Source organism: Megachile rotundata, chromosome 10 (assembly GCF_050947335.1).
Source record: "Megachile rotundata isolate GNS110a chromosome 10, iyMegRotu1, whole genome shotgun sequence".
NCBI classification, from domain to species: domain Eukaryota; kingdom Metazoa; phylum Arthropoda; class Insecta; order Hymenoptera; family Megachilidae; genus Megachile; species Megachile rotundata.
This window is the reverse complement of record NC_134992.1, coordinates 1,811,937-1,839,427: the sequence shown is the minus strand read 5'-3', so window position 1 is coordinate 1,839,427 and position 27,491 is coordinate 1,811,937. Positions and strand designations below refer to the sequence as shown.

The 27,491-nt window shown below is 35.6% G+C and overlaps 2 protein-coding genes and 1 pseudogene across 7 annotated transcripts in view; 1 reads left to right on the top strand and 2 right to left on the bottom strand.

Moving 5' to 3' along the window:
- LOC143265284 (uncharacterized) overlaps positions 1-9,764 on the bottom strand; it is a 392,112-nt gene extending 382,348 nt beyond the window's left edge. Inside the window, exons 1-2 of one of the 2 annotated variants that reach the window (XM_076536545.1) lie at positions 9,665-9,764; positions 9,379-9,454 (exon numbers count right to left, since the gene is read on the bottom strand). The gene's annotated coding sequence lies outside the window, so the exon portion shown is untranslated. Of the gene's footprint in view, positions 1-9,378 lie in introns of both variants that reach the window. The other variant, XM_076536543.1, reaches the window with a different exon arrangement.
- Positions 1-27,491, top strand: part of LOC105663968 (cyclic nucleotide-gated channel alpha-3-like) — a 1,281,713-nt gene that overhangs the window by 754,829 nt on the left and 499,393 nt on the right. For all 5 annotated transcript variants that reach the window (XM_076536535.1, XM_076536536.1, XM_076536533.1 and 2 more), the window contains 2 exons: positions 11,621-11,835; positions 24,987-25,242. In XM_076536535.1, coding sequence (XP_076392650.1) covers positions 11,621-11,835; positions 24,987-25,242 — 471 coding nt within the window. The remainder of the gene's footprint in view (positions 1-11,620; positions 11,836-24,986; positions 25,243-27,491) is intronic.
- Positions 6,328-11,627, bottom strand: LOC143265243 (uncharacterized; annotated as a pseudogene).

Sequence of the window (27,491 nt, the reverse complement as noted above, 5' to 3'; positions counted from 1 at the left end):
CAGTTTCAGCTTGTAACGCCACCCGATGCCTCCTTCCTCCCCGTCCGCACATACCGTCCTAAGACCGCGACCTCTCTCCGTTATATTGCACTTCCTATAAAAAAACAAGACAACCACGCTCCTGTGCCCCCCCCCCCCCCCCCCCCCTCAAAAAAGGCCTCGCATCCGACCGTTCATGTCGGATCATATTCCGAAAATATGTCGAAATCCCCCCCCGCCATAGCTTTACACAACTCTTTCATGTCTCTAAATTCTCTAAATTTACTAATATCGCCTCCCCTAACCTTCTATTCCAGTCTCTATTTCCCCAAACGCTACAGTTTTCTCCTTCCTCTCTCCTGCAGATCCCGCTCGGTCCCCATTGTCACCCCCTAATGGTGCCATGACCAGACTGACGACTGAGTTCCTTGCTGAATCGACAATTAATTAGAAGGGTGGTTGACACAGTTGACCTTTCTCCCACCTCTCCCCCGCTCCGTCGGTCTCCGTTTGTGCTCCCTAATGGTGCTATGACCAGGCTGACACCGGTTTATTTATTAATCTATTTATCACTTAACTATTTAATTAATTAATTAATTAATTCATTCATTCAATATTAATTTTAATATTTATTAAACTATTAGCCATCTCGTTCGCTTCATTTATTTATTTATTCCTTCCTTCCTTTTACTTTGTTCCGTATCGTCTCGCCTCTTCCTCTTCTCCTCCTCACTGTCTTCTTGCTGCAACTTCTCCGCTTGCCATTTGAAAAGCGCGCCATGTCTCCGCCATCTTGCTTGTTGCCGCGTGCCTTCGCTTCACCTTTAAGCTTCGTCCTTAAGGGCCGCTTTCCATGCGCTTGCGGCGACCCTTCCTCCGCCATGTTGAATATTTGCGAACCGGCCTTTTCGCTCTACGCTTTCCCTCGCACGGAAATGCCCACGTGTTCGTTCGATATATTGAAGTTTGCTCAACCGATTTATTTACCGTCAAATCACGAAAAAACTCAAAAGCTAACCACCGCGTGCATGCAATATGCCTCATTCGTCCCAAGTGGTAGCTACCTGGGTAGGCGTATCGTACCACTGTCGAGCGTGACCCCGTAATCTTGATGCGATCAACCGCATTATACAAACATCGTCCCATGCGAACCGTGCCACCATCCCGTCCATGGTTCTCACCCAATTTTCAATAGTGACCTCCTCTTTAGCCGGATCATAAATTGGGATTAACATCTCATCCTCTGGACGAATAAAACCGGCTGCTTTCGAGCTCGACGCCTTGCTGGTTGCCTTTTTACTCTCCGCCGACGACTCAGAACGTTCGGAACGATTTTCCTCCACTCGGTCTTGCGGACTCCGCGATCGACTGCAGGGTTCACGCCTGATTACCCGCAAACGTGACAGAGAACGTTCACGCGGCGCACGTTTCGTGATACGCGACCGTGAACGCGATCGCGAACCCGCAGCCGCGTGCCGCCTTTCCGACTCGTGTATTCTCGCACGAGAATGTGAACGTGATCTTTCTCTAGACACACGGGCACTTGCCCGCGAATCGAAACGCGAACGTGAGCGCGACCGCGTGACCACTTCGCGATCCTCGACATCGCGCGATTGTGCATGCGAACGTTCACGCGATACACGTCTCACCGCCCGCGAACGCGAACGTAAACGCGAACGTGCATCATGCCACCGTGACGGTGCACGTGAACGCGAACGACACAAAAAGTCTTCCATCATACTCTACAGCCATTCGAGTCGCGATTCCGTCGTATTTCCACCCGTCTCACCATAGTCACGGCTACATGACGCCATTATTAATTAACAAAGAAAAGAAAAAAAGGTCCGATACACTAACAAAGAGAAAGTCCAATACACCAAATGTTCCACACTAAATCTTAAGTCTAACTACACACTTCAATGTTTAAACACTTAATAGTTAATATACTGTACACGCTTTAAAAAGTCCTTGCACAATACAGACTAATATCTATTAATGAACACTACTAACACGTGTGACATGTATCCCACTTCTGATTTGTAGGAAAATCAAGAAAATGACTAAAATAGGTAAAATAACGAATTGTACGAAATTTTGACTAAAGAATATCCTGTTTATTTCTGTGACGTGTTGCCACATTCACAGTCAACACAAGAATCTCGGCTCAATGTGCCTACCAATTAATAAAACGGACAAGTAATGGTTCCTTGGTCTTTTATTGCTGCTATGGCAAGCTTCAATATTTTAAAATACTCGAAAATATAAAATTATGTCTACATGTAGTATAATAATTTCGTCGAACATGAATATTTTCGTTATTTGTAATATTATGGTGAAATGTACAAAATTTGTATGGTTTGGGAAGGGGGAAAGAGGGATACTATTTAATGAGAACATTTTTATGTATGGGTAGAGGTATAGAACAATTTTAAGGTTATCTTTACTTTTTTGAATCGAATGTCGTATTTTGTTATTATAATGTGATAGCCGACATTGGATCAAATTCTTCAAGTTATAGTTAAAAATGATTTAAGATTACATACATACGAAATAAATTTTCTTACATTATAGGAAATCTTTGAAATGTGATCATTTTGTCGATGCAAAGTTGGACTTCTGTATTATTGAATTATATGCACGTTTTATGGTCTTTATATATATTGCGACATAAACTCAAACAGATCGTTGTCATATTTCTTGGTATAATCTGCACTTTTTGGAAGACGTTTTTGAATGATTTTTAAAGAACGAATTTAATAGATTTGGGTTTAGAAAGTAAGTTAAAATTTGCGTCTAACAGTTCAATTTGATTCCTTATATTTTTTTTAAATTTAGGGGTTTGGAATTTCAAAAATTTGAACTTTTAAAAGTTTAATGTAGAAATTTTTATATTTAAAAATATGGTAATTTGGAGAACATGAAGTTTAAGAACATAAATATTTAATTTCATATTTTGAAAATGTGGAAGCTGGAAAATTTGTGGAACTAAAAATTTGGAGAATTGGAAATTTAGAAATTTCTGGATTTAGGGACTTAAATCCGCATAAGCATATTACTACACCTTAGCCGTTATTCGTCTTAACAATATTCGAACAATTTTATCTAAATATCAAAGTCGACAATCTTACAATGCCATCGATGTTTATTGATAGCTTCATCGGTAATTGCACTTCTACCACGGACAATTTGACATTGTTACGACTTCGCATTAGTAAAGCCAGACATCTTGTTCAAAGATACATACAAATTTTGTCACTAAATGATTTATCAATCAAGCAATTACTCGTAATAGTGAATAATCGTTACATCTCCTGTCCTGTTAGCAGATATTGCAATATCTGGTTCGCAATTCTACTGAATATTATAGTCGTCAACGTTTTATCAGTTGCATATTAATTATAAAATATGTGTTACGAAAAATAACTTATTTTATTTCTAAAATAACTTCCACACGGAAGAATTTAGATATGAACAAAGAAGAAATTTTTCAATGTACCATTTTTGTTATATTATCGACCGCGAATACTAAAATTACCGACTGCATCATAAAAATTCGCGCGGTTATAGTTAAGAATTGATTACGCGTTACGTGCAACTTTGTTAAATTAGATCGTCGATTGATAGTGCGCATTAATTAAAAGAGATGGAAAACATACATCGAAAATAAATTATTATAAATTATCATTTAAATTTTAAAATTATTTGGCATTAGTTCACTATATATCCGATTGTACTTTTATTTATCATTTTATGTACTTTTTCAAATACCTACTTTCTTATTAAAACGCTTATAATAATTTGCGTATATAAAATTTATTAAAACTACGATTTAACGAACTAAATTATAAAAACTTAAATAATAAATAATCAATGTACATTTTTATTAATCAAATTAATACACATTCTCTACTAAATAAAGCATAATAAAATAATAATGGTTTTTATACGTGCCTAAGCTCGTCACTTGGTGGGAAAAACCCATGATCCTCTAGGAACAAAAGTGCGTGAAGTAAATGCTAGAGATACATTACAATCTTTGAAATAGTATGAGTCGGACCTCTTAGAAGACATACATACAAGGTGTCTCACAATTAGTGTAGGTCCCTGAAATGGGGAATAGCTAACGAAGATTTCCCTTTGCAAAAATGGAGTTTGAAGCTTCGTTTTTCCCTAATAATTCAAAAACGAAGCTTCAAACCCCATTTTTGGAAAGGGAAATCTTATTTAGAATCACGTCAGCTACCACCCATTTCAGCGACCTACACTAGTTGCAAGACACTCTGTGTAAAGGGACAAGTTGGAACAGTTGAAGCTGGTAAAAGCCTACAAAATTTTTAGTTATGACTGGACCGCGTGTATCAGCCATTTGGATGCTTGATCGCTGGGTCGATCTACTAGCCAGCGAACAGCAGGCTCCTCATTCAAGCAATCTTGTCTCCGAAGGGAGAGTGCCATGCTCAGCCCCAGAAAAGATTAAGATATCAAACAAGAGCTCTACAGCCACTCATCCGAATTTATTATTTTTGCCGAGTTTGCCCTCAGATTCTTGGAGTTCGCTCTGCGTTGTTTAGTAGCCGGCGAATAGCAGGCTTCCCAATTAACCCCTTAACCTACGATTTACGTTCGACAATTTTAGGCCGAAAACGTAAACAAGGTTTACGTACATCCCGATCATCGTACTATGGGCTATGCCTGTAATATTTACGTTTCTGGTGTCAATTTGTGCTCCGACAAAATAGGCAATTGAATTAATAATTATGGAGTTAAAAGTGTAACTGTTTTAATTTCAATTACTTTTACACAAAATTTCGAATCTTGAATTTATAATAAAACAAACATTGTTCTGTCACAAGTTAGGATTTCGATCAATTGTGAAACCACGTTTCTTGCATTGCGTCATAGTCATCAATTACAAAAAGCAATTAAAAAATTAATTAACAATTTGTACCTTATTGAAAAACCGCGTAACCGAAGTATGTATTTAACCGGAGTATATAAGTCTGTCTTTTAAATTCAAAAATCAAAATTCTTTATTTTTGGTTTTTCGTGAATGAAACTTTGATTATCGCATTTGTTTCGTTTTTAATATAAAATAACATGCATAGCAAGCTATTAAGAGAAATTTGCATCTGCCGTAAATGTAAAGTTTGCTGTAAGTGTGAAAGTCCGAAACTATTATGGTTTGCTACATAAGTAATTATGATCGTAATTATGTCGTGTTTAGTGTCATTTTAATCAGGAAAACGAGACGAATGCGATGGTAAAAGTTTCATGAAAAAATAGTAAGAAATAAAAAAATTGCAATCTTTTCCTTTGATTGCATTAGTACTGATTTTGAAAGGGATCCCCCCAGTAGTGGGGATAAAATTTTTATTTTTAGGGTAGAGATTTCTTTCACACTTACGGAGAGAATACTGTAAAACTCAATAAGTATACGAAAAATACAATAGCAGATATATATATCTTTTATATCTTTGCAAAAGTAATTGTTAATTGTAATTCTATTTTTACCATTAATTACTTGAAGAAACTCAATTGTCAAAAGGTATTAATCTGAAGAATACAAAAAAATACTTCAAATAAATAGTGTTCCTTTTGATGAAAACTATCAGAATGAAAAATAAATTGTGCTCCATTTAATTACAAAAAAAATCAAGTACATATTTTTAATATTTTCCAAGAAAATAGCTTATAACAGGTTACGTGGTTCACCCCATATATTGTAAGAATGGCTGTGTTTCACACAAAATAGAGCAGTTTAAACTTTCAAAATACGTTTATTAGTATCGCTCGATTTCTTTCTTTGTTACCGTGTTAAAAACTAAAACCATAATATCCGTATTCATCTTCTTCGGATATTTCTTATGGGGAATGAATCCTCACTTTTTCGGGAAAATGTGACGTATTATTATATGGTGCCACGGTCAGGATGATCAGACTTTACATGCCCCCGTTATGTTGGGAATAAACTCCATCGCTTGCTCTTACACTATTAATATATGTATACTAGGGTGGCCCTTAGCTATAGAGCTCGATTTTTTTTTCGATTTTTTCATCGTCTCACCCCCTAAAATTGTGACACTTGATGAAATAATGATAATGTCAAAGTTTCATTATGAGTGGCTAACAGGAACCCGTGCCGCAATTGAGTTGAAGTTTTGAAACTTGTACGATTTCAGGTTATCGTCGAATATGTTAGTGACCTTTTATTTTAAAAGTATCAGTGAATATTTTATAATGAAAATATAATTTTTCACACGTGTAATACTAGCGTTTACATACAATTACAACACATACTTATTTACATATTTACATACAATACATTTACACACAAATGTAACGTAGCTTTTAAGTTACTGGAGAATGTGGCGGTTCAGCAACTGGGAGCTGTATATAATTTGTACAAAAGTTAATAAATTTTTCAATAATCTCGATTGTATTAGCACTTATAAACGAATTTTTTTTAAATACTTATAAGCAAAATATTCTTTAAAGGATTTTCAGTTATGTCTTATAAATTAGCCTATTATTAAATTGTACGTAGCGTTTAATATATATTCTGTGTTAATGTAGATTTGCTTACATTAGGATAAAAGCTTTTCTAATTCTCAATTACTTGTAAAATGTATTGTTTTTCTTCTTCATTTTTGGTCAGCAGATTATTATATTCAGATATAAGTTTAACACCACATTCAGCGGTATCGTTTACCACTTTCAAATTTCTTGCAATTTCCAAACCTTTTTGATATGAAATATCATTTTTCCATAAGGAAGGGTCTTTTTCTAAGAAATCTGTAGGTATATTGTACCTGTTAAGTAATTTTTTGGATTCAGTAGAAATGAAGCTATCAATATTCATTGTTCGGTCGCGAACCGAAACCTTTGCCGCGGTTAAACGATTTATTGCAGGGCCCAAGCGGTCCGGCGCGTAAGCCATCATCAATAGTTTTTACTTTGGAATACGGGTCACCGGGGACCCTATTGTCTATCACATCCGGCCCGAACGAATCTTACCGTAGACATGCACGTGTCATAAACCAGCTACAGCTGTACCTCTCGCTTAAACAGTTTTTGACGAACAAAAAGCATAGAGTTTTTCTTGACCGTTACTTTCGGAAACGCGAGGGTATTTAGGCGATCTTTCGTATAACAAAAATACAGTCGAACGTTGAAACTTGCACGGTTCGGATCGAGAGTCAAAAAAAGTCAATCGTGACTTAGAAGTTTCCGCGTAACGCGACGTAGCATAGCCAATGCAGGGTGGTTCGGAAATCATTCACGACGCCATTCGAGTGAGACCCTGCACTCCTCGAATGGGCCACGGTAGGGTGGTTAAGTCACACACTGTATACTGTTCGTGCGAGTCCTACACCCTCGAACGGGCCACGGTAGGGTGGTTAACGTACACACATTGTACACTGTTCGGGCGAGCCCTACACCCTCGAACAGGCCACGGTAGGGTGGTTAAACGTACACATCAACATGATCTGAGTGAGTCCTACTTCTCAACTCGATCATCGTGAATAATCTCACACAACGTGAATTATCACTCAAAACGAACAACGCTGAGCGAGACTCTGTTCTCCTCAAATCGAACGACATTGAACGAGACCTTGTTCTCCTCAAAACGATTCACATTCAATACGCCGCCAACACAACGTACACATACTCGTACACATTTTCACCGTAGAGTCATTAACGAACACATATTTTTGTAAGGGGTTTTTTATGCCGCAAGGCTTTTTCCCCTAATTCGAATCGCTAGAGCCAATAAACGATCACGACTTTTCAGGCTCAATTGTGTCTAAACAATTTTTATTTACCCTCTTCCTCAATCGAATTCATATATTCCTTGAAACACGAAATTTCTCCATGTTGGACAGATTTCGACGATACATTCATATTTACATAATTTTGTACGTTTTCCGGAAGTATTACAAGTTTCTTTGCTGAATGTTCCTTATTATCATTTTTTAGAGCCTTAATCATTTTCCTTTTTGTGTTCAATGGTATTATTTCAATGAAAAAGGATAATGCCACGTTTTCAGATACAAGGTACCATAAATGGTTAGAAAATTTGCGTATTCCTATTCTAGCAATATTATTATCAATTGTAAAATACAAGTATAGATTTTGTAGGAATTTTAGATCTTGTACTGACGCTCTTACGGGAATTGGTGCATTAATCCAGGCTTGAATGTGTTACGTGCGAGAAGCGCGCGTATAAAGCCTCGAAGATTTGTTTGCCCTAACAATATTAATTGTTAACGGGACTTAATGTTTTGTGGATCCGGAGATACGCTAGTCCCATACGGGCCCTTTCACAAGATCGCAATGATTATAGGATATGACGGAGGCAATAAAAGAAATGTAATTCAAAATAATTAAAAGATACAAAAGATTATATTTTATAAAATATGAAGAGATTAGAATGGTCGCGTATGTAATATAATGTAAATCACAATGAACTGAACAGAAATATTGTTTTTTCGTAAAATTCCTACGACCTTTTACTGAGGTAGGAAATATTTTGGGGTGTAATTGATGTAGACAGAAATATACAAGATTTGCGATTGTGAAATATATGTAACTATTTAATTATGAATGAAAATGAAACTGTACGGACTTGAGAAAAAACGCGGGATTATAATGTTTCCCGGTTGAAGAGATGATGTTTCTCTTTGAGTTTTTAACATATAACTAACTAACGACTTCTCTATTTGAGTACAAGAAAAGTGTGTACTTCCACCTCTTCGCCTGATCAGTCGTTTTCCTTGACCAATTGAATTTAGGCACCACTGACCTATCCCTACATCCTTGCGTCCGAAACGCGATTTGTAGGAAGTAGGAAGTGTCAGTGGAAGTGGAAGACGTAACGGTGAATGTTTAAACAAAATTTGATGGAGTTTCCGATGGGTATGGGTGCCGATTACCTGACGGAAATGACGGTCACCAGGGTCAATGTGGCGACCCTTCGGAAACTCATGTTTATGGCACGGGCAATTGGCCGCTGAGGACTTCAAAAAATCTAAAATATTCTAACTGCCGTATTAAGTAATAAACTAACTCTCAAAAACGGTCTTGTTGATTTGCGTGCAATAAGCATGCTGGTGATTTGTAGTTTGGGTACTGTCCCTGGTACAAATTGCCAGCCATCTGGTATTTGTAAAAATGTAAAATAAAATAAACCGTAATGAATTATATTTCGTGGAGATGCCACGAAACAAATATTGTAAATATCCGAGACGCGCAATTCGTAGATTTGAAGGAGAAACAATTATTCAAATACAAAATAAGATTATAATTCAGTGAGGGAAATCCCAAAGTTAGATAATTAACTACTGATTTACTTGCCGAAAAATTCATAAAATAGCTGGAAGAATAAAGGAAACAACTCACCAAAATGTCTGTACTTGTATGAATTTAGAATTAATCAACCTCTTGCAAGACGTGAAATGCCAACTACGCCTGGTTCCTGGGAAGAACACACACACATGAAAACGCTCCACCAATGAGAATTTTGAACTGGCCAATTGTAAAATTCAATTAAACTATAAAATAAAATTATACTTTAAAAATTAAAAAGAATAGAATTGAATATAATTAAATGGAAAAATAGAATAATTAATTGAATTGAAAATTTAATGTGATTATATAACGCGATTATTTAACGCGAAAGCTTTACGTGAAGATAGAGTCTTTGTCTGAATTTTGCACTTTAACAAATTCAAGAACAAACTCGTCTCTAAGCCACTTCACGGACCCTCGACACGCACCTCGCAATTATACATCGAAGAGTGTCGCAACTTGCACCTCTCGGAGAAGACCAGAGTGGGCCTAGTCCGAAATTGTTTATGTTGCATTGATATGCGCCTAACGAATTAGGCTGCGAGGCCAATGCGTAAGAGACCGTGATTCGTTAATTAGGCGGTGATGATGGGTGCATGTGTTCCTCCCTTGTCCAGCTCTTATCTTTCTCTCTTTCTATGTAGTTCTTTCCTTTACTCTTGAGCTATGGATTGTTAATTAACTATTGAATAATTTTACATGCATAACCAATACAGTATAAAATGTTAATCTGCACAATTATAAAAATTTAGAATGAAACATTATCTATTTCGTTTTACAATTATTAAAGTTAAATCGCGCTCGGTACTGTAACTATTGTGGAACTGATTGACGTGTACGTATTCATAATAACGGTATAAAGAAATACTATGGGTAATTTATATAATTTTGTACTGTTACAAAGGCAATTTCTATTACAATTTTATATTGCGTTGCGGGCCCTTGAGGAACATTCTAGAACGCTTGGCGTTATCGGACCACACGAGTGTGACTTCCGTTTATATTCGGCGGTTCGGAGAAGTAAAATGATCTAAGATTTTGGCCGTGGGACCATGTTGATTTCAAGGAAGGAATGTGTTATATTAACAATCATAGTTTAGTCGCCAAAAGATAGTCTATCTAATAAACATTGAAAGACCGTTACTGCGTTCGATCAGGGTGTTCTCAGAATGCAATACGCATTATCGATACACATCCGGTCGGTGAGAACTACAAAGGAAATTTTGAAAAAGATTCCTGTTCGGAACGTAACAAATGTATAAATTAGCCAAAAGAATACATATATCACTTATCCCTATGATTTCGTTACTATCCAATAACAATTCTTGTCGGAATAAATAAATTTTTAGCACGTAAATTGCTTTAGCCATCCACCTAGCATTATGAAACGCTCCAGGAACATGAAAAGTATTTCCATCGTGGAAGAGATCCACCAAGCAAATTATCATCAACTCCAAAAGTTCTTTGTAATTATCTTTCGGCTACGTTTGTCGTAAATGGTACAAGCAAAAATATATTGTTTCTTCTACTTCCTGGAGCTTTCCATAAATATAAGAATCTTGTATACCTGTTTTAAAATTTGATAAATTAATCTTAGGCCAAGCTTTTTGAAATTTTTTAAAAAACGGTACTTCTTACCTAATCCCTTGATCAGGTAAAACTCGGTAATATTCACCACTGCCGGGAATCTTTTTGTATACCTACCATGCAGAGCACCTACTATACATTCTTTTAATACCGAAATATTTGTTTCATTTTACATAAGATCTTTAATGGCTAACTGAATAGGAGATTAGTTTTCGTATTCGAGATGACCGCTTCAGCAACTACAGAATGAGATTCATACTAACATTAGCGGTAACATTCAGTAATTTTTAATATATTTTTGAAAATCATACACCAACACTAAAATTATATATATAAAAAATGATACTTTCATTATAAAATATTCGCTGATACTTGTAAAATAAAAGGCCACTAACATATTCGACGATAACCTGAAATCGTACAAGTTTCAAAACTTCAACTCGATTGCGGCACGGGTTTCTGTTATCCAATCATGCTGAAACTTTGACATTATCATTTTTTCATCAAGTGTCACAATTTTAGGGGGTGAGACAAAAAAAAAATCGGAAGTCGAAAAATAAGGGCCACCCGAATGTATACAATAGCTCTTTACATTTATTATAAACAAATCGAACTGAAACAGAAAATTTACAGAGATTACAAAAACTGAAAAATATTGGACAGGATTGTAACTTGTATAATTTAATGTACTGTTGTTATTTTCTAGGAGATACACGGTACAGCAGCAACAACAACAACGTGGTAGCAGAGGGTATCCTGGACAACCTGGAACAAAAGGTTTTCGTACAGGTGCTCCTAATTGGTCCTTCATCTTCGATCCTGCAGGACGTCTTTGTTACTACTGGTCGATGGTGGTTTCCCTTGCCTTTCTATACAATTTTTGGGTCATAATCTACAGGTTCGCCTTCCAGGAAATAAATGGTTAGTATGTCTTTTTGCAGATATTTTTAAGTATGTAGATATATCAGCAGTATCTATAATAATTAGATTGCGGATGTTTATGCAAGTAACATATGTTAATATGCAAAGGGTGTCATATTGAAAAAATTCAGTCTTGTTCTAGAAGATATTCAGCTTTTCCAACATATTTTCAAGATTTAAATACTTTCTCGACTCACATTTTCCTTTCGTACTTACTAAATCAACAACTCCAAAGTAGGAAATAGCATCTCGTATCATAACGGAACTATAAGAGATGAATGATGACAAGAAAGAATTTTTTTTCCTTGCCGTAGATTGTGATAATAATGTACGATCCACCTAACTCGTCTAAATTTAATTTTTTCGCCTTGGAAAATTACACTGATCAATCTTACTTCTGCAAATTCAAACAAAATTTCAGTTTGTATATCCTGATGAAAAACAATCTGGGACAAGATTATTTGGAAAAAAATGTGGAAATATCTATTATTTAATTTTAAATGACTATAGCTATATCCGAAGTATCGGAAGCAGTATTACGCTGAATATGTTAAACACAGTTTTATACTACTTATAAGTTAATGTAAGTAAAACACATTTTTTGCATTTCCTATGGCCTTTCCTGTTAAATATTATACAAAATATTTCTAACTCTGGTAATTAATTATATTAGTATAAATAAAACATTACTGAATAAATATGAGCTTTATATACATTAACATTGTTTGCTATGAGTAATAATAATGACGCCAATCTAGATGGCAAAATGTGGTGAGCCACCCTGTATATTTTTCAATTTTATAACACCGTTGTTATGTGTTAAATGTATAACTTAGGAAGTATTGTATACTTATTATTCGAACAACAGGTACAAATAGATTGAGCTCTTATATTTACTATTTGTGTTAAGCTTTTCCTCTATTGTACAGAAATATACCTAATTATTTCGCTTCGTCCTTTCCTCAGAACCTTTTTCTGAAAAATAGCTTCATATTGTTAAACGTAGCTCCACGTTGCATTAGAAATGTTTTTAATACATAATAATGCGTAAAATTGATTTTTTTTCTCTTTTCCACTGTAACTGTTATTTATTCTTATTTTATATTTTATCACATCGTTCTTACAATCATTAAAGAAATTATTACTTTCTTTTTTGTAATTTCACGGTTTTAATTCTCTTCTTCTTCAAAAGTTTTATGCCTTCAAGTTTTTCAATACTTGATGAAGATTTGCAAAAAAATTTTATTTATACCTAAGCATACTTTAATAATTGTTTAGGATCCTGAATGTTAGAAAGTGGTGATTAGTATTTAACTAACTGAAAATACATTGAAATGAATTGATCAGATGTGCACAAACTGCTATGAACTTAGTACTCCATTAATAAATATCTCAGATTTTGTGTTCGATGAAATTGACTTACTTGTTAGTGTTCTACGGATATGTAATATAATGGATCAAAACCACCGTTATGATTTCAGAATAATATTGAATTTGCTACAAGAAAAGATACAGTAAATCCTCCTACAGTGCAACACTTGTTTCCCTCCCACAGTGCAAAACGTCTCTTCCTGCGCCTATACGTACGCCATATGTGCGCCTATATTACCCTCGCTCGAGCAAGTCTAAATGTAACACGAAACTAACCGGGGTTCCTTTAATACGAATTTACAGATTTTTAGCTCTTAATACAGCAGTATAATTTTTTAATTCTTACTTTTTTTTTACTGCAAACTTTTTTAACATATTCGTGAGATTTTTCCGATTAAAATGAGACCAAACACGTTATAATTTGGATAATATTGAACATTCACTAAAAAATGGATTACTCCAACAGATTGACTCGAGAACTGTGATCGAATTCTCATTTTGCATCGAAGAGCGCATATCCCACCCTAGATCGGCTCGAAAACATACCATTTCATTTTGCAATGCGGGACCCGTATTCCTCCTTAGATCGGCCCGAGAAGACCTACCGAATTCTCACTTGGCAACGTAACCCCCCTCAAATCAGTCCGAAAACACATACCGAATTCTCACTTTGTAACTCCCCCCAGATCCAATTCCTGTATTGCTTCTGGAAACACTGTTGGAATATCATCAGACATTTAAATGTCTTGCCGTCTTTTATTTCACTTAGATTGGTGAGCTGACAAAGGCGAGCCGTGGCGAGCAATGAACAGCCGCCGATTTTCAAATTTCGTGTCCATTATTCCCACAGTGAGTATTTTCCATTCCGGCCTCCGTTGCATTGTGAGAAGAATGACTGCATTATTGAACAACTTCTACGTGTTGTTCACTTAACACGGATAAATTGTGTTTAATAATTTATCGAAACTTCGCTTTGAGACACTATTTTTTTAAAAACTTTTTTGCATAATCAGACGGTTTTTGATGAGTATAGACGAAATTTGTTAACTTTGAATGTCGGAATCTACTAAGAGGAATCTCAAAATCTAGTTCATTAATCGTTGTTCTGACACATGATATACATATGTAAGTATAGAAGAGTACAAGGAATAGTGATTACGCTAAATATTTATTTAGCCAGCCGTATTTATAATACTTTACAAATCCATTTATATTTTTGCATGCTTTTAATGATTGACGAAGCGAAATTTTTTAACGCAAACATCTGTCACATAACAGTAATCGGAAATTGTAAAACGTAAAACGAAATTGTAAAACGAAATTCACATGAAGGCATACAAGAACATACTGAACCCGGTATGTGTTTTAGTAAAGAATAAAACTCACCTGGTTTCCACATTTATAGCAAGCTGTACAATTAACCTGTAGCAAACTTCCAAACTTTAACAACATACAATTTTTAAAAATGGATTTCGATATTTAAAATCGTTCTATTTCGTTTATATTTATTAAATATTATCAGACTATGTAAAATAGTCAAAAGAAAATGATGTCCCAAAACGAAGTTTAACCATAATATGTGCCCACGTTGCTGTAATTGACTATGAAATGTACATCGTTGGTGTGAATAACCCCTGTGTCTAAAACTTATGGGTGTATTTCTAGGCAAAACTATTCAAGTGAGAAGCAGTGCACATATTTATGTGCGTACCTCGTATACAATGTATTGCACAAGTTACGATCTTCATTTGTCCGTTCTACTGGAATGTATGTTTCTAACGCTACGGTACAGTAAGCTTTGTATGTTTATTGTTACTTGCTACCAGTTCAACTTCCAAGAATTCCATAGGTGTCTGAATCAATGAAAATATATTGAAAAATAACAAAGATATTGCCTCAGCACGTAGCGAAAGTCCAATAAAATATTATCTGTCTGATACGAAGAAATCATTTATTAAAAATATGAAATACCAACAGCTTTTTATTGCAAAGTACAATATATTTTTAACAAATAATGCGATATTGGGTAAAAATATGAACAATAAATTCAGACTCTTTTATTAATCTGAATAAAAAAATACGTGTACTTAACAAAATTGACGGGTACGTAACAAAATTGAGTACGAATATCACAAAATTATATAAAATAGTATTTGTTACTTTAATAATTTGGGATATACTTCCGAATGACCCCTATCAAGTTGAGCGTTGAAATTTGTGTACATATGCAACTTTTCATGAGCATTCTACATCCGTTATCAAAATCAACGAGTCTCTTACGGTTCGCGAGACATTCACATTTTAATGCTAGAATTGCTTACATTATTATTCACTGAAACACCTAACTCAAAACCTAACCTAATCTAATCTTAAATATCGTCAGAGCTCTGTTAAATTATCCAGTCAACACCGCGTAGGAGCAGAGTCGATTTTTATTGATCATTGGGTAGTTTTGTTAACCCGAGGACCCTTTCTTGCCCAGGGTCAACTCCCATCTGTTTTTTTTTCTATTCCTTGTATTTTCTTTGACTTTTTCGTTTTTCGATTTTTTTAATTACCTTATTTTTTAAAAATTTTTTTTTAATTCTCTTATATTTTTTTTGCATTTTCTTTGTTTTATGAGTTGTTAATTTCCATGTCTAGGATAAACTTGTTTAGTGGCTCTAGTTAACTCCGCGAATTGATCACCTCCAGACTTTCTTATTTTTTTATTTCAGTGATACTCGCAAAGATGGAAATCAAGAGTTTCTTTTGGAACACCACCTATTTGTAGCTTCATTCTGAGTAGTTGCGATTTAGACTTAATTATTTGAGTGCTAGCACTAATTTCATGATTAACAATAGAATGGTTGACTGTTAATTGCTTGTAACCATGAGCTCCTAAGTAATTATATGGTCTCCAGCAATCACTGAAAACTCTCGTTCTAGGCTGAATTTTTTAATAAGTGCAATCATTATTTGGGCATCTCTTTTATTCCTTGGGCATATCCCGAGCCTAAACTCTTTTATGTCTGTTTGCACAGCATCGAAAATCCAAGAACCCTCAATCACTCTCCCCTGCTCTTACTTCCTTCGTCCAAATGTCATCTCGTGAATTTCGGCAATATTTCCTGGCCAACTTAACTTCCCGCGACCTTGAGATCAGCTATCTAAATCCAACATACTGCGACGCGATATTTCGCGGTGCGGCTGGCTCGGCGTTGCCCACGACCGCGCCCCGTCTGCGAATACTCTAACGGCCCTTTCCGAGCCCACTCGCGATTACAACCGTCGCCTCCGCAGATTCACGGACGAGTAGCATTTCGGCGCCCGATTCGAGCCCGTTCAATATCGCTTTTAATTTACTTTGTAATTGGGCGCCAGACGCTTCTCTGCGTCGCGATACTGAACTTTAACGCAAACGAGATTTTACGGTAGAAAGATGGTAAAGCCGATTAATATCAATTTCGGAAAAACGCGGAAGACTCGAATCGGCGGCGGAACGGCTCGGTAGCTCAGTTAACCGAACGAAATGGTAGAGTGGCGGGATTCTTCAAGGGTAAAGGAGCCAGACGCGGAGGCAGACGAGAGAGAATACCTAGGGATAATTCGTGAGAGACCTCAATTCGGCGGTATTTCTTAAAAGCAGCGCTGTTTATTTAAATCTAATTAATCTAAGAGACGTACAGTGAGATCCAGTGTACCGATACTCAATTAAGCCGTTTTACACTCGACGGAAGGCCGAGGTACGAGATTCGCGAGATTTTAACCCTTTTGCGCCAAGCGCCGCATATATGCGGCATCCACTCGACGACCTGTGGGTACGAGCGCCGCATATATGCGGCATCCGCGCCACGACTTTTGGGTATGAACGTTCTGTTCCGTGACGGTACTTCGGCGGACGGGCCTGCCGCGCCGTAGCGAAAGGGTTAACCCCAAAAACGGTAAATGCCAGTTCCTAAGTGTTAAAACAAATCACAAAACCAAAAGGAAAGCTCAAAGGAATTAGTGAACCGGGTTTTTGAGAAAACTGTACACGGTCTATTTTTTGTAGAAATACGATTTATTCGACGTGTGTCCTACAGAGGGTGGGGGTGACAATTGATGTTATCCATACCCTGCCTGTAGTCCTGCCAGTTTCGCCACAGGAAAATTCCACCACGTCTTACATAAGCGTGATACAGTCTTTGATTTAGTATCGATTCTTGGAACGGTACGCGACGTAACGAAACTAACGAAAACGCAACGCAAATACTTAAACGAAACGCGACGCAATTATCCGAACGGAACGTAACGACAAAACGCGACGAAACGCAACGGAACGCGACGAAACGCACGACGCATAACTGAACGCAATTATTCTAAACATAACAAAATCTAACGCACTTAAACTACACGTGACGCGACTTATTACTACACGCGAATCGGTTCTGTATCGGTGACCGTCTGGGGAGAGAAGGCGAGAACTAGCGCGATAAACCACGAAATGTCCGGTACGACAAACATGCACTTTTCGATTTGCTCCCGTACCAAGAGTTCGCGAAATCGAGACGTGAGAGGGCACAATATGAGCAAAGGCCTACTCGAGACGATACTTTACATTGTGGCTAATGCTGTATCATTCCCCAGGTCAGGTTCGGTGATCCAGCCGAGTGGCTCTTCGAGAGATCGAAAATCGAAACGACACGACAAGTCCGGACGTCGGGATCCTTGACCGTCCCGGACAGGAGCCCCCGAGATTACCCTTCTATCTTATCCTAATTTTCCCTAACGATATACAGTGTTCATTCTATATACGCAAATATGTCCTTTACGAAATAAAAAAAATGTTATCCCCACCACTGGAGGATGACCCCTCGAGACGCTCGAGGTTCGTTCGCCGAGAAATGTAATGTGATCCGGGCCTTAGTGAATCCGTGAGACAATACCAATGCAAATATAAAACTTTTTTATTTTTGACTTTTTCGTTATCAAACTTTCACCAATTAATTCTTGACATTTTTACGATTAAAATGAGACCAAACACGATATAATTTGGACTATATTTACTGGTTTAATTGACAATAAAAGTTTCTCACGTCGAAGAGGATAGCGAGTGAAGAAGAAAAAGACTGCGGTCGTGGCAGTCGGCGAAGATCAAAAGTCTGTTCGATTGTTTGCAATGTTTAAGCATTGCTAATTTTTTTATATAACTTTCCCCATCATATCCGTGACATTTTCCTGACTAAAATGAGACCAAACACGACATAATTTGAGTTATATTTACTTGCAATATCTTATTAGAGTAAAGTCATCGATGTACGAGGTAACACTTGAAATTACAAGTAAATACATGTATGTCCTGAAGTATGTCGTGTTTGGTCTCATTTTAATGAGAAAAATGTTACAAATATGATGGAAAAAATTTCAAAAAAAAAAAATCGGAAATAAAAAAGTTTTATTCTTTCATTAGGAGCGTCCTTCTAGTAGGTCACTGTTGGTTTACGTTCGGTCTCCTTCGCTCGAAATGTAGTATCTTTACACCTGTAGTCCTTTCTACGTTCAGCAAAACATCAATCAATGTAGGACCTGTACTATATACGCAAAACCTCAGACCCGAAAGATTTGTGTATATGTACATATAGAATATGTATTCACTGTAATGACACTTCGGTCACACTTTGCAGAACCTGCCCGTGAATGGCAAGTCAGGTGGTCGACAACCCACGGTATGGAAATCTCGATTTCGCGCTCTTTTTAACCGACTTCGAAAAAGGAGGAGGTTACTCAATTCGATCAGTATTTTTTTTTTTTTTTTTTTTTTTTTTTTTAATTATTATTATTATTATTTTTATTTTCTATGTGTGCCCGCCTATTACGCCTAGCTGGATGCACCGATCGGAACGAAACCTTTTGCATCTGGTAGGTTCTGACTCCCCATTGGTACCATTATCAAAAAATTTTTCATTTTACAATTGCAAAGTGTTGTTATTGCAAAAAAAACCGGCAACTTTTGAAATAAACTTTTCTCGATTTTAGTGCGCTTTTAATATCTTATCACGGACATGATTCTGAACAATTTTGTTCATATACAAATTTCGCGGAAAGCTTTAGTTTTCGAGATATTAGCGAAAAATTGTTGAAAAGTTTTGAAATCAACTTTGGACGATTTTAATGTCCTTTTAATATGTTATCAGGGGCACGATTCTGAACAACTTTTTCCTTATCCACAATTAAGGGGAAGCTTTAGTTTTCGAGTTATTAGCGAAAAACTATTGTTACTAAATATTGAATTCTACGTATGCCTCCGTGTCTCTGGTGGTGTATGAGTCAACATGCAGTCGCCGATTTTCTACTGTTTCTACAAACACGTCTTGCCGGCCGATAAAAAGTGTGAAATAAAATAATTTTTAGAAAAAAAATACGCCGACTTCGAAATGCACTAAAAAGTATAAAATAATTTCTATTTCCTAATGAAGTAATTTCTATTTCATTCAATCATACAATTACGTAACAGATATGAATGAAACCTATTTACTCGTTAGGTATTATATTAAATACATTTCAACCTTTTCGGAGGCGGCGCAAAATTAAATAACATATTCAAAATAATCTTTTAATTTTTCGCCGCCTCCGAAAAGGTTGAAATGTATTTAATATAATACCTAACGAGTAAATAGGTTTCATTCATATCTGTTACGTAATTGTATGATTGAATGAAATAGAAATTACTTCATTAGGAAATAGAAATTATTTTATACTTTTTAGTGCATTTCGAAGTCGGCGTATTTTTTTTTCTAAAAATTATTTTATACAAATATATCGATAGCTGAGGGGACTTACCGAGGTGTCCGGAACACAGGGCGATAGTTTTTTTTATGCTGGCGGTATCGGAATCGGCACTTTCGTTACTACGTACGCACAAGGCAATTGCCCGATACAGAATAATAATCCGCGAACCCTTGTGCCGGTATTAGGACACCTCGTAGCCTTCCCCACTCTCGGCCGGAATCTCCGAATTCTTGCGAAGTCTTCTTCGGCAGGACCTCCTCCTGCTCCGCAGCCTCTCTTGGTCAATTATAGGGTCCAAGCGGGGTAGCGGCAGGGTAGTGGCGCGTTCCCTCGACGTACGTCGTTCCCTCGTTGTTGGTGACGTCATTCCCCGGCGGGACATACAAAATAATACAGTGGCAGATCTCGTTCGTACGATATTACGCGCGCTTCGTTCTCTCTCCAGACGATTTCTGTCAACGACCTATGACCTGTTCGGTCTCCCGAGGAAGCTCCTTGTGACGGGTATAAAATACCACGTCACAATACATACTTCTTTCAAACGGAGTAGATATCAGATATTGTTTCAACCGAGACACTAGGTCGCCCCACATCCGCTTTCTCCTTTTTCACGTCCTCATATTTCGTTTCAATAACGGAAAAATAAGTCACAAGTAAAATATTTTGAATAGAAATATTATGGTATCCGAACCATGTGTTTTGGTAATTATTTTTTCAATGTTGAACTTGCAGCACCTAAAATGCAAACCGATTGCCACATCTTATCCACTATAGTTGCGAGAGGTTTTATATATTGCTTATTAATGAAGTTATATTTATGCATTTGTAATATATCAAGGTCTGTGAGATATAAATAAGTCGTTCATATAATTTACAGACTCTGACTAATCATTTATACAGCGGTTTAGGTATGATTTTGACTTTGGTATAATATTATATAATATTATAGATGCATTTATTACTTTTTTGGAACATTCTATGTAAATAAATATCAGCGTACAATAAGGAAAATAGTAATTTAAAAGGTACATCAAATGTTTGTATAAAATATCTCATTTCTTAATTTACAATATCTCAGTACTTATCATGTTTTTAATATTATGTTTTAATACATTTTTAAGTAGAATATTCTGAAGATATTATCAATATAAAAAAAAAGTATGCCACTCCATTTTGGGGTTTTCATACAACCTTCATAGAATTCTTTAGGGTCATGGACAAATTAAGTGGACAAAAGTGTACGATGTAATTATAGACAACATATAGTTTGTTCCGAACGTGCTACGGAACACAATACGCGAGGATTTCGTAGGTAGTTTATGATGGGTCCGAGTAACAGTTATTTTTGAAAGACAGATTTTTAGCCATCGACGGCAATTTAGTTTTACATTTTTTCGAACAATGCCTTTAGAATTTCTAAGTTTCATTTAGTCTTCAATAACTACTCCGTCATAAACAGGGTTTTTCCCGAAGGGTCACCGAGGATGGGCCTCGGTTCCGTCCTAGCGGTACTTTTTAGGACAACGTGCGTGTCACCTGGAGGGAAAAACCCCGGCGTTGCAGGTCTTCGAGATCCTCCCGTACTCATCGGTATTTTTTCCCACCCTCTTCCAAAAAAGGCGCGCTCAGGGCGCAAGAGAGGGTGGGCCCAAGTCAAGGGGCATGTTGATTGGAAAATCAAAGTTTCTAATGAGAACCAATCAGCATGCCTTTGTCACGCCAGATAACAACGTCAACCCAAACTCAACAAGATAATTCACAAACGATAAATCCAAAACTTCCAAAAACACATGATTCATTCCATAACCTCCAAAACTACATGATTCACAACAAATAAGCCAATAACCCCGAAAACAACTGACTCACTCAATGCATTATATATAATCCCCGCCTTTGACAAAATAAAGTAGTTCTTCCCCAACTTTCAAAACCGAAGCTCTGACTCTCAGTTACTCGACGCGTATCTTAAAAAATCGAAAGTTAACTTCAGAAACCGTAGATACGGTTGTACTAGTTAATTTATTTCAACCACGGAAATACTCCCGTGACACCTTCTTGCACTTCCGACGTTTCGAGGAAGTAACGACGGAACGTTTCGTCAGAACAAGAATTCCAACATTAGTCATCCGAGTCGGACTAAAAAGAACAATCAGTAGTGTCATTCACGTCATTCGTTTCGGACTTATTGTTAGTAAAAACTAGCGACTCAAGTCAACCGTTCGGACTCATATTAAAATATTATTCAAAAGATTAATTTCTTTCGAATAAACGTGCGCGAGTTCAGCACACAGTTTTTGTCTAAAACATATCCTTTATGTATTTTCCCTTGCGATTTGATATAAATAAAATATTATATTGCGATTTGATATGAATAAAATTGTACCATATTCACCGGGACCTAAGAAATTAAAAAAGTCAGAAATACATTCAACAAATACGCTACAGATCAAAGAACACATTTGCAACAACATTGTACAGTAAATATTCGACATGTGCACGATTCTCGGGTCTGAACTGGTGTAAATATCGTACAGTTCCTACATTGATTGATGTTTTGCCGAACGTAGAAAAGGACAGCGAGCGAAGGATACCGAATGTAAACAAACGGAAACATAGTGAGGGATAATGCTAATGCAAGAGTAAAAGTTCTTTATTTTCCATATTTTCGTTATCCAACTTTTACTAATAGATTCTTCATATTTTTCTGATTAAAATAAGACTAAACACTAAATAATTTAGACTATGTATAGTACATGCTCGATATGTGCACCATTCTCGGGACCGAACTGGTGTAGATATCGTACAGTTCCTACATTTCGAGCGAAGGAGACTGAACGTAAACAATTAGTGACCTACCAGAAGGACACTCCTAATGCAAGAATAAAACTTTTTTATTTTTTATTTTTTTTTTTGTGAAATTTTTTTCATCATATTTGTAACATTTTTCTCATTAAAATGAGACCAAACACGACGTACTTCGAGCCATATTTACTTGTAATTTCAAATGTTACGCGTACATCGATGACTTTACTCTAATAAGATATTGTAAGTAAATATAACTCAAATTACGTCGTGTTTGGTCTCATTTTAATCAGGAAAATGTCACGAACATGATAGAGAAAGTTTTATAACAGGGGTGGCCAACCTGCGGCTCGCGAGCCACATGCGGCTCTTTGAAGGATTATTTGTGGCTCTCGATAAATGTACCCAAGTTCCCTTTTCATTTTTGTGCTATTACATTTTAAAAAATTATTATCGTTCCATATGTGTTTCAAAATTACTGACGACAGATATGAAAGACTAAGTGCAACGTTGAAACAAATTTCATTTCCGTCCAAGTTAAGAATAATATGACTCATCGAAAACTGCGCCATCGAAGATTGCGGCTCGCGAAACATTTCAAACTTTGAAAAATGGCTTGGACTATCAAGGAACTTGGCCACCCCTGTTTTATAAAAATTTGATAAAAAATAAAAAAGTTAGCAACGTATTAGGATTGTGAACAATTGAATAGACTTTTGATGTTTGCCGACTGCCACGATCATAGCGTCTCTTTCTTTTTGACTCGCTATCCTCTTCGACGTGAAAAACTTTCATCGTCAATTAAACCAGTAAATATAGCCCAAATTATGTCGTGTTTGGTCTCATTTTAATCAGAAAAATGTAAAGAATCTATTGGTAAAAGTTGGATTTCGAAAAAGTCAAAAATAAAAAAGTTTTATATTTGTATATGTATTGCTTCACGGATATACCCGAACCCGGGTCATGTTACATTTCTCGGCGATCGAGCTTCTTGGCGTCTGAAGGGGTCTTCCCCCCAGTGGTGGGGATAACTTTGGTGCACATATCGTACAGATCATTTGTGCACATATCGAATATTTACTGTAATGCAGTAGTCGCAAAATTACAAAAAACCGAGCGCGCAAAAATTGAAAAGAATTTTCTAGATTTCATTAAAAATAATATTTAAGATTATAACTAAGAGCTTCTAATTGAAAACAATCTCATTCTCGTTAACAATAGAAGCAGAATAGCTGTTAATTAATCTAAGAGAAGATTTAAATGTATTGGAAAATATAAAGATAAAGTTAGATTGAAGGTTGCAGATTATAAGTACTTGAACTATTCATTGGAGTAATTTGATAAATACTTTGTATTTATAAACAATCAATTGCGGTACTCGATCATAATTGTCCGTACTCGACCCATAAATGTTGTGTTCACACAGAAGCATTTTTTAACCGAGTACGTAGAAACTAAATATTTCTCATAAGTCCCGTTCTGAATTTACTACAAAATTTGTGATGTACATTAGGAGACGATAATAAATAAAAACGAATGAATAGTCTAACGCAAGAATGGTGCAATATCAACAGAAAAGTTTTAAAGAAAATTCTTCAGAACTCAACAAATCGTCTAAAAGGGAAGTCAGTTAAAGAAAAGATACCTTGCTCAGTTTTCAGTATTACTCTTATTTTATAACTTAATTTAATAAAGTATTCTAATCGTTTGATATAGAATTCTGCGTTTCTCGAGTTTTCTTGTAACATAACGTAACAATTTGTAAAAAGTAGATGCTTTCAGTTTAGAAAATTATTTTGCTATAGGAAATATTTTTTCTTATAAAAAATGCTTATAGAGAGACTCATAATTTTTAATTATTAGTGTTTTATATGCATAAAACAATGAATAAGAGAAGCTTTTAACTATAGAGAAGTTATTAATATGGGTTTAAATTTTTCTTTATGTTGCAAAAGAAATAAGAAAAAAGCAATATTTGAAGTTAATTGTTATCAGTAAATAGCTATGTTTTATTTATTTAATAAGAGAACTATAATTAATTAACGATGGATGAATTAATGGTATCATTAAAATTATTCTTTAGAACTATATAAAAATTGTATGTACATTCAGTTTTATATTTTATCAAACTAAACTTGTACAAATTTGATGATGATAAAATATTAATAAAAGTTAAGGTAAAGTGTGTACACATTTTAAAAAAATGAACCTTTGTTTGGATTGCGTAGGCGACACACGCTGGGTGTGGTTCTGTTTGGATTATTTCTCCGATTTTTTATACGTACTGGATATAGTATTTCACATACGAACGGGATACTTGGAGGACGGTGTACTACAGACCGATGCGACAAAACTGCGAAATCACTATACAAACAGCACCACGTTTTATATGGACATCCTGTGCCTGCTGCCTCTCGACTTTTTATACTTATCTATAGGATTCAACAGTATACTGCGAAGTTTTAGACTCGTAAAAATATATCGGTGAGTAAACTTCATTTTTCTCTTCCATACATTAGTTTTATATTTATCGATAAATTAGAATTACACTCTTAAATTAGGAGGAATATTTTTTGCATTTGTTTCTTCAAGATACAATATAAATTATTATACTGCAACAATTTTAATAAAGGGTCAAATTGAAATTCAATAAAAGTAATTATAAACGTTTTATGAATATTCTGAATTAGTTAGTTTTTTGTTGTAACAAGCAAGGAATCAACGTGCAGTGTATTAGCAATGTCCATTTTATCTTTCTTTATATATTTCATATATTGATTACTGTTGTAACGGGCAATCGACGAAGATAAAATTATAAACCTCTAATTTATCTGCATTTACTGTACCGGTATAGTTTATATGTGTTAATTTTCAGGAAAAGTCTTATTAGTAGTCTCAGTAAGAATGCACTATTTTTAATAAGTTTTCCAAATAAATTGTTTTTTCTGAAACCTCGATAAGAGTAGTAGTAGTATTCAGTAGTCATGAAGTGTAATAATTTATTGCAAATTGTGTGACAAGTGACTAAAAGGAGCAAGTACCGAAGTTAAAAATATTTTGGTAATTTAAGCGTTGTCTTAATAACTTACAAGTTGTCCTAATTTGATAATTACAATAGTCGGCTTATAAAACACAAAATATTTTACATTAAACGTTACAAAAATGACGAAAGTAATATAACATACAATCAATTTCTTTCATAATAACTTTATCATATTAAAATTGACATTTATAATCATGAACAAATTTTCCTTCAATATAGCTTCAAAGACGTCGCAAAACGACTCATGATGGAGACATAGTGCTGTCACGGCACGTGACAAATTAAGATGTGACCTACGTATTTCCACTGACAAGGGACATCACCAAGGTGTCACACGCGGATTTTAATGAAATTGACATATGTGGTAGCTTTTTAAAAATCATTTGACATGTATTTTTTTATATCTGCGGACATACATGTTGAGGGGGTAAAAATAGCCCTCAAAGTTCGGGGTTGAAAACACATTTTCTTTAATATCTCGGAAAGTAGAGGGTGTAGGAAGGTGAATTTTGTTTTAAATTGTGTAGTTTTTAGTCAGGAATTTAGTTAGTGACAAAAATTTCGGGAGAAATTATTTATTTAAATAATATATTAAAAAATTGGACTTTTTTTTCAATTTTTCACCCTAAATGCAGTTCGATTTTTTTGCGAAGAGAGAGTACCAAGCCAACCTTTGTCAACACAAGACGCGATAATCCTGCATAGTAAATACGCGGTGCGCGAAACCGAACTACAATTTCGATTATACTTTCTAATAATTTCTTCGTCGTGTCGTCGTGTGCGTGTAGTGTGTGCAATTTCGTTTTGTGGTTTTTTTTTGTGTGGTTTAATAAACTGTGTAAAATTTACTTGAACGGGTTATTGAAAACCCCCCGATTTCCAGAGTCCTTTTCACCGATTACCGAACATTTATCGAACAATACCTTCGGCTAAAAGTTTCATTGGCCATAGAAACATATGTACCGTACAGCGATGACTGGTACCGCGGCGGAATTATACCTGCTCGCTGGACCTTTCCTGGCTATCGATGGAACAATAAACATCTGACATTGTCCAATTGTTAAAAACGTGACAAATTATCGTATAAAAAGGACTCACCCTCTTCGGAAACAAATCTCAATTCATTTCTCCGTAAAAGGTAAGAGAAAATTGTATATATAATAATTATTGCTAAATTGCAATAAACAAAAAATTCCAAAAACTCGTATCCCCTATTTTGATCCATATTTTTCGTATACAAATCTGCAAAAAAATCGAACTGCATTTAGGGTGAAAAATTGAAAAAAAAGTCCAATTTTTTAATATATTATTTAAATAAATAATTTCTCCCGAAATTTTTGTCACTAACTAAATTCCTGACTAAAAACTACACAATTTAAAACAAAATTCACCTTCCTACACCCTCTACTTTCCGAGATATTAAAGAAAATGTGTTTTCAACCCCGAACTTTGAGGGCTATTTTTACCCCCTCAACATGTATGTCCGCAGATATAAAAAAATACATGTCAAATGATTTTTAAAAAGCTACCACATATGTCAATTTCATTAAAATCCGCGCGTGACACCTTGGTGATGTCCTTTGTGAGAAGAATGTCGAAACACCGCACGCACAAGACACGAAATGGCATGAACTGACGTGCAGCATGAACGCGCGTCATTTTGCTCAGTGGAAATGCGTACCTCACATCT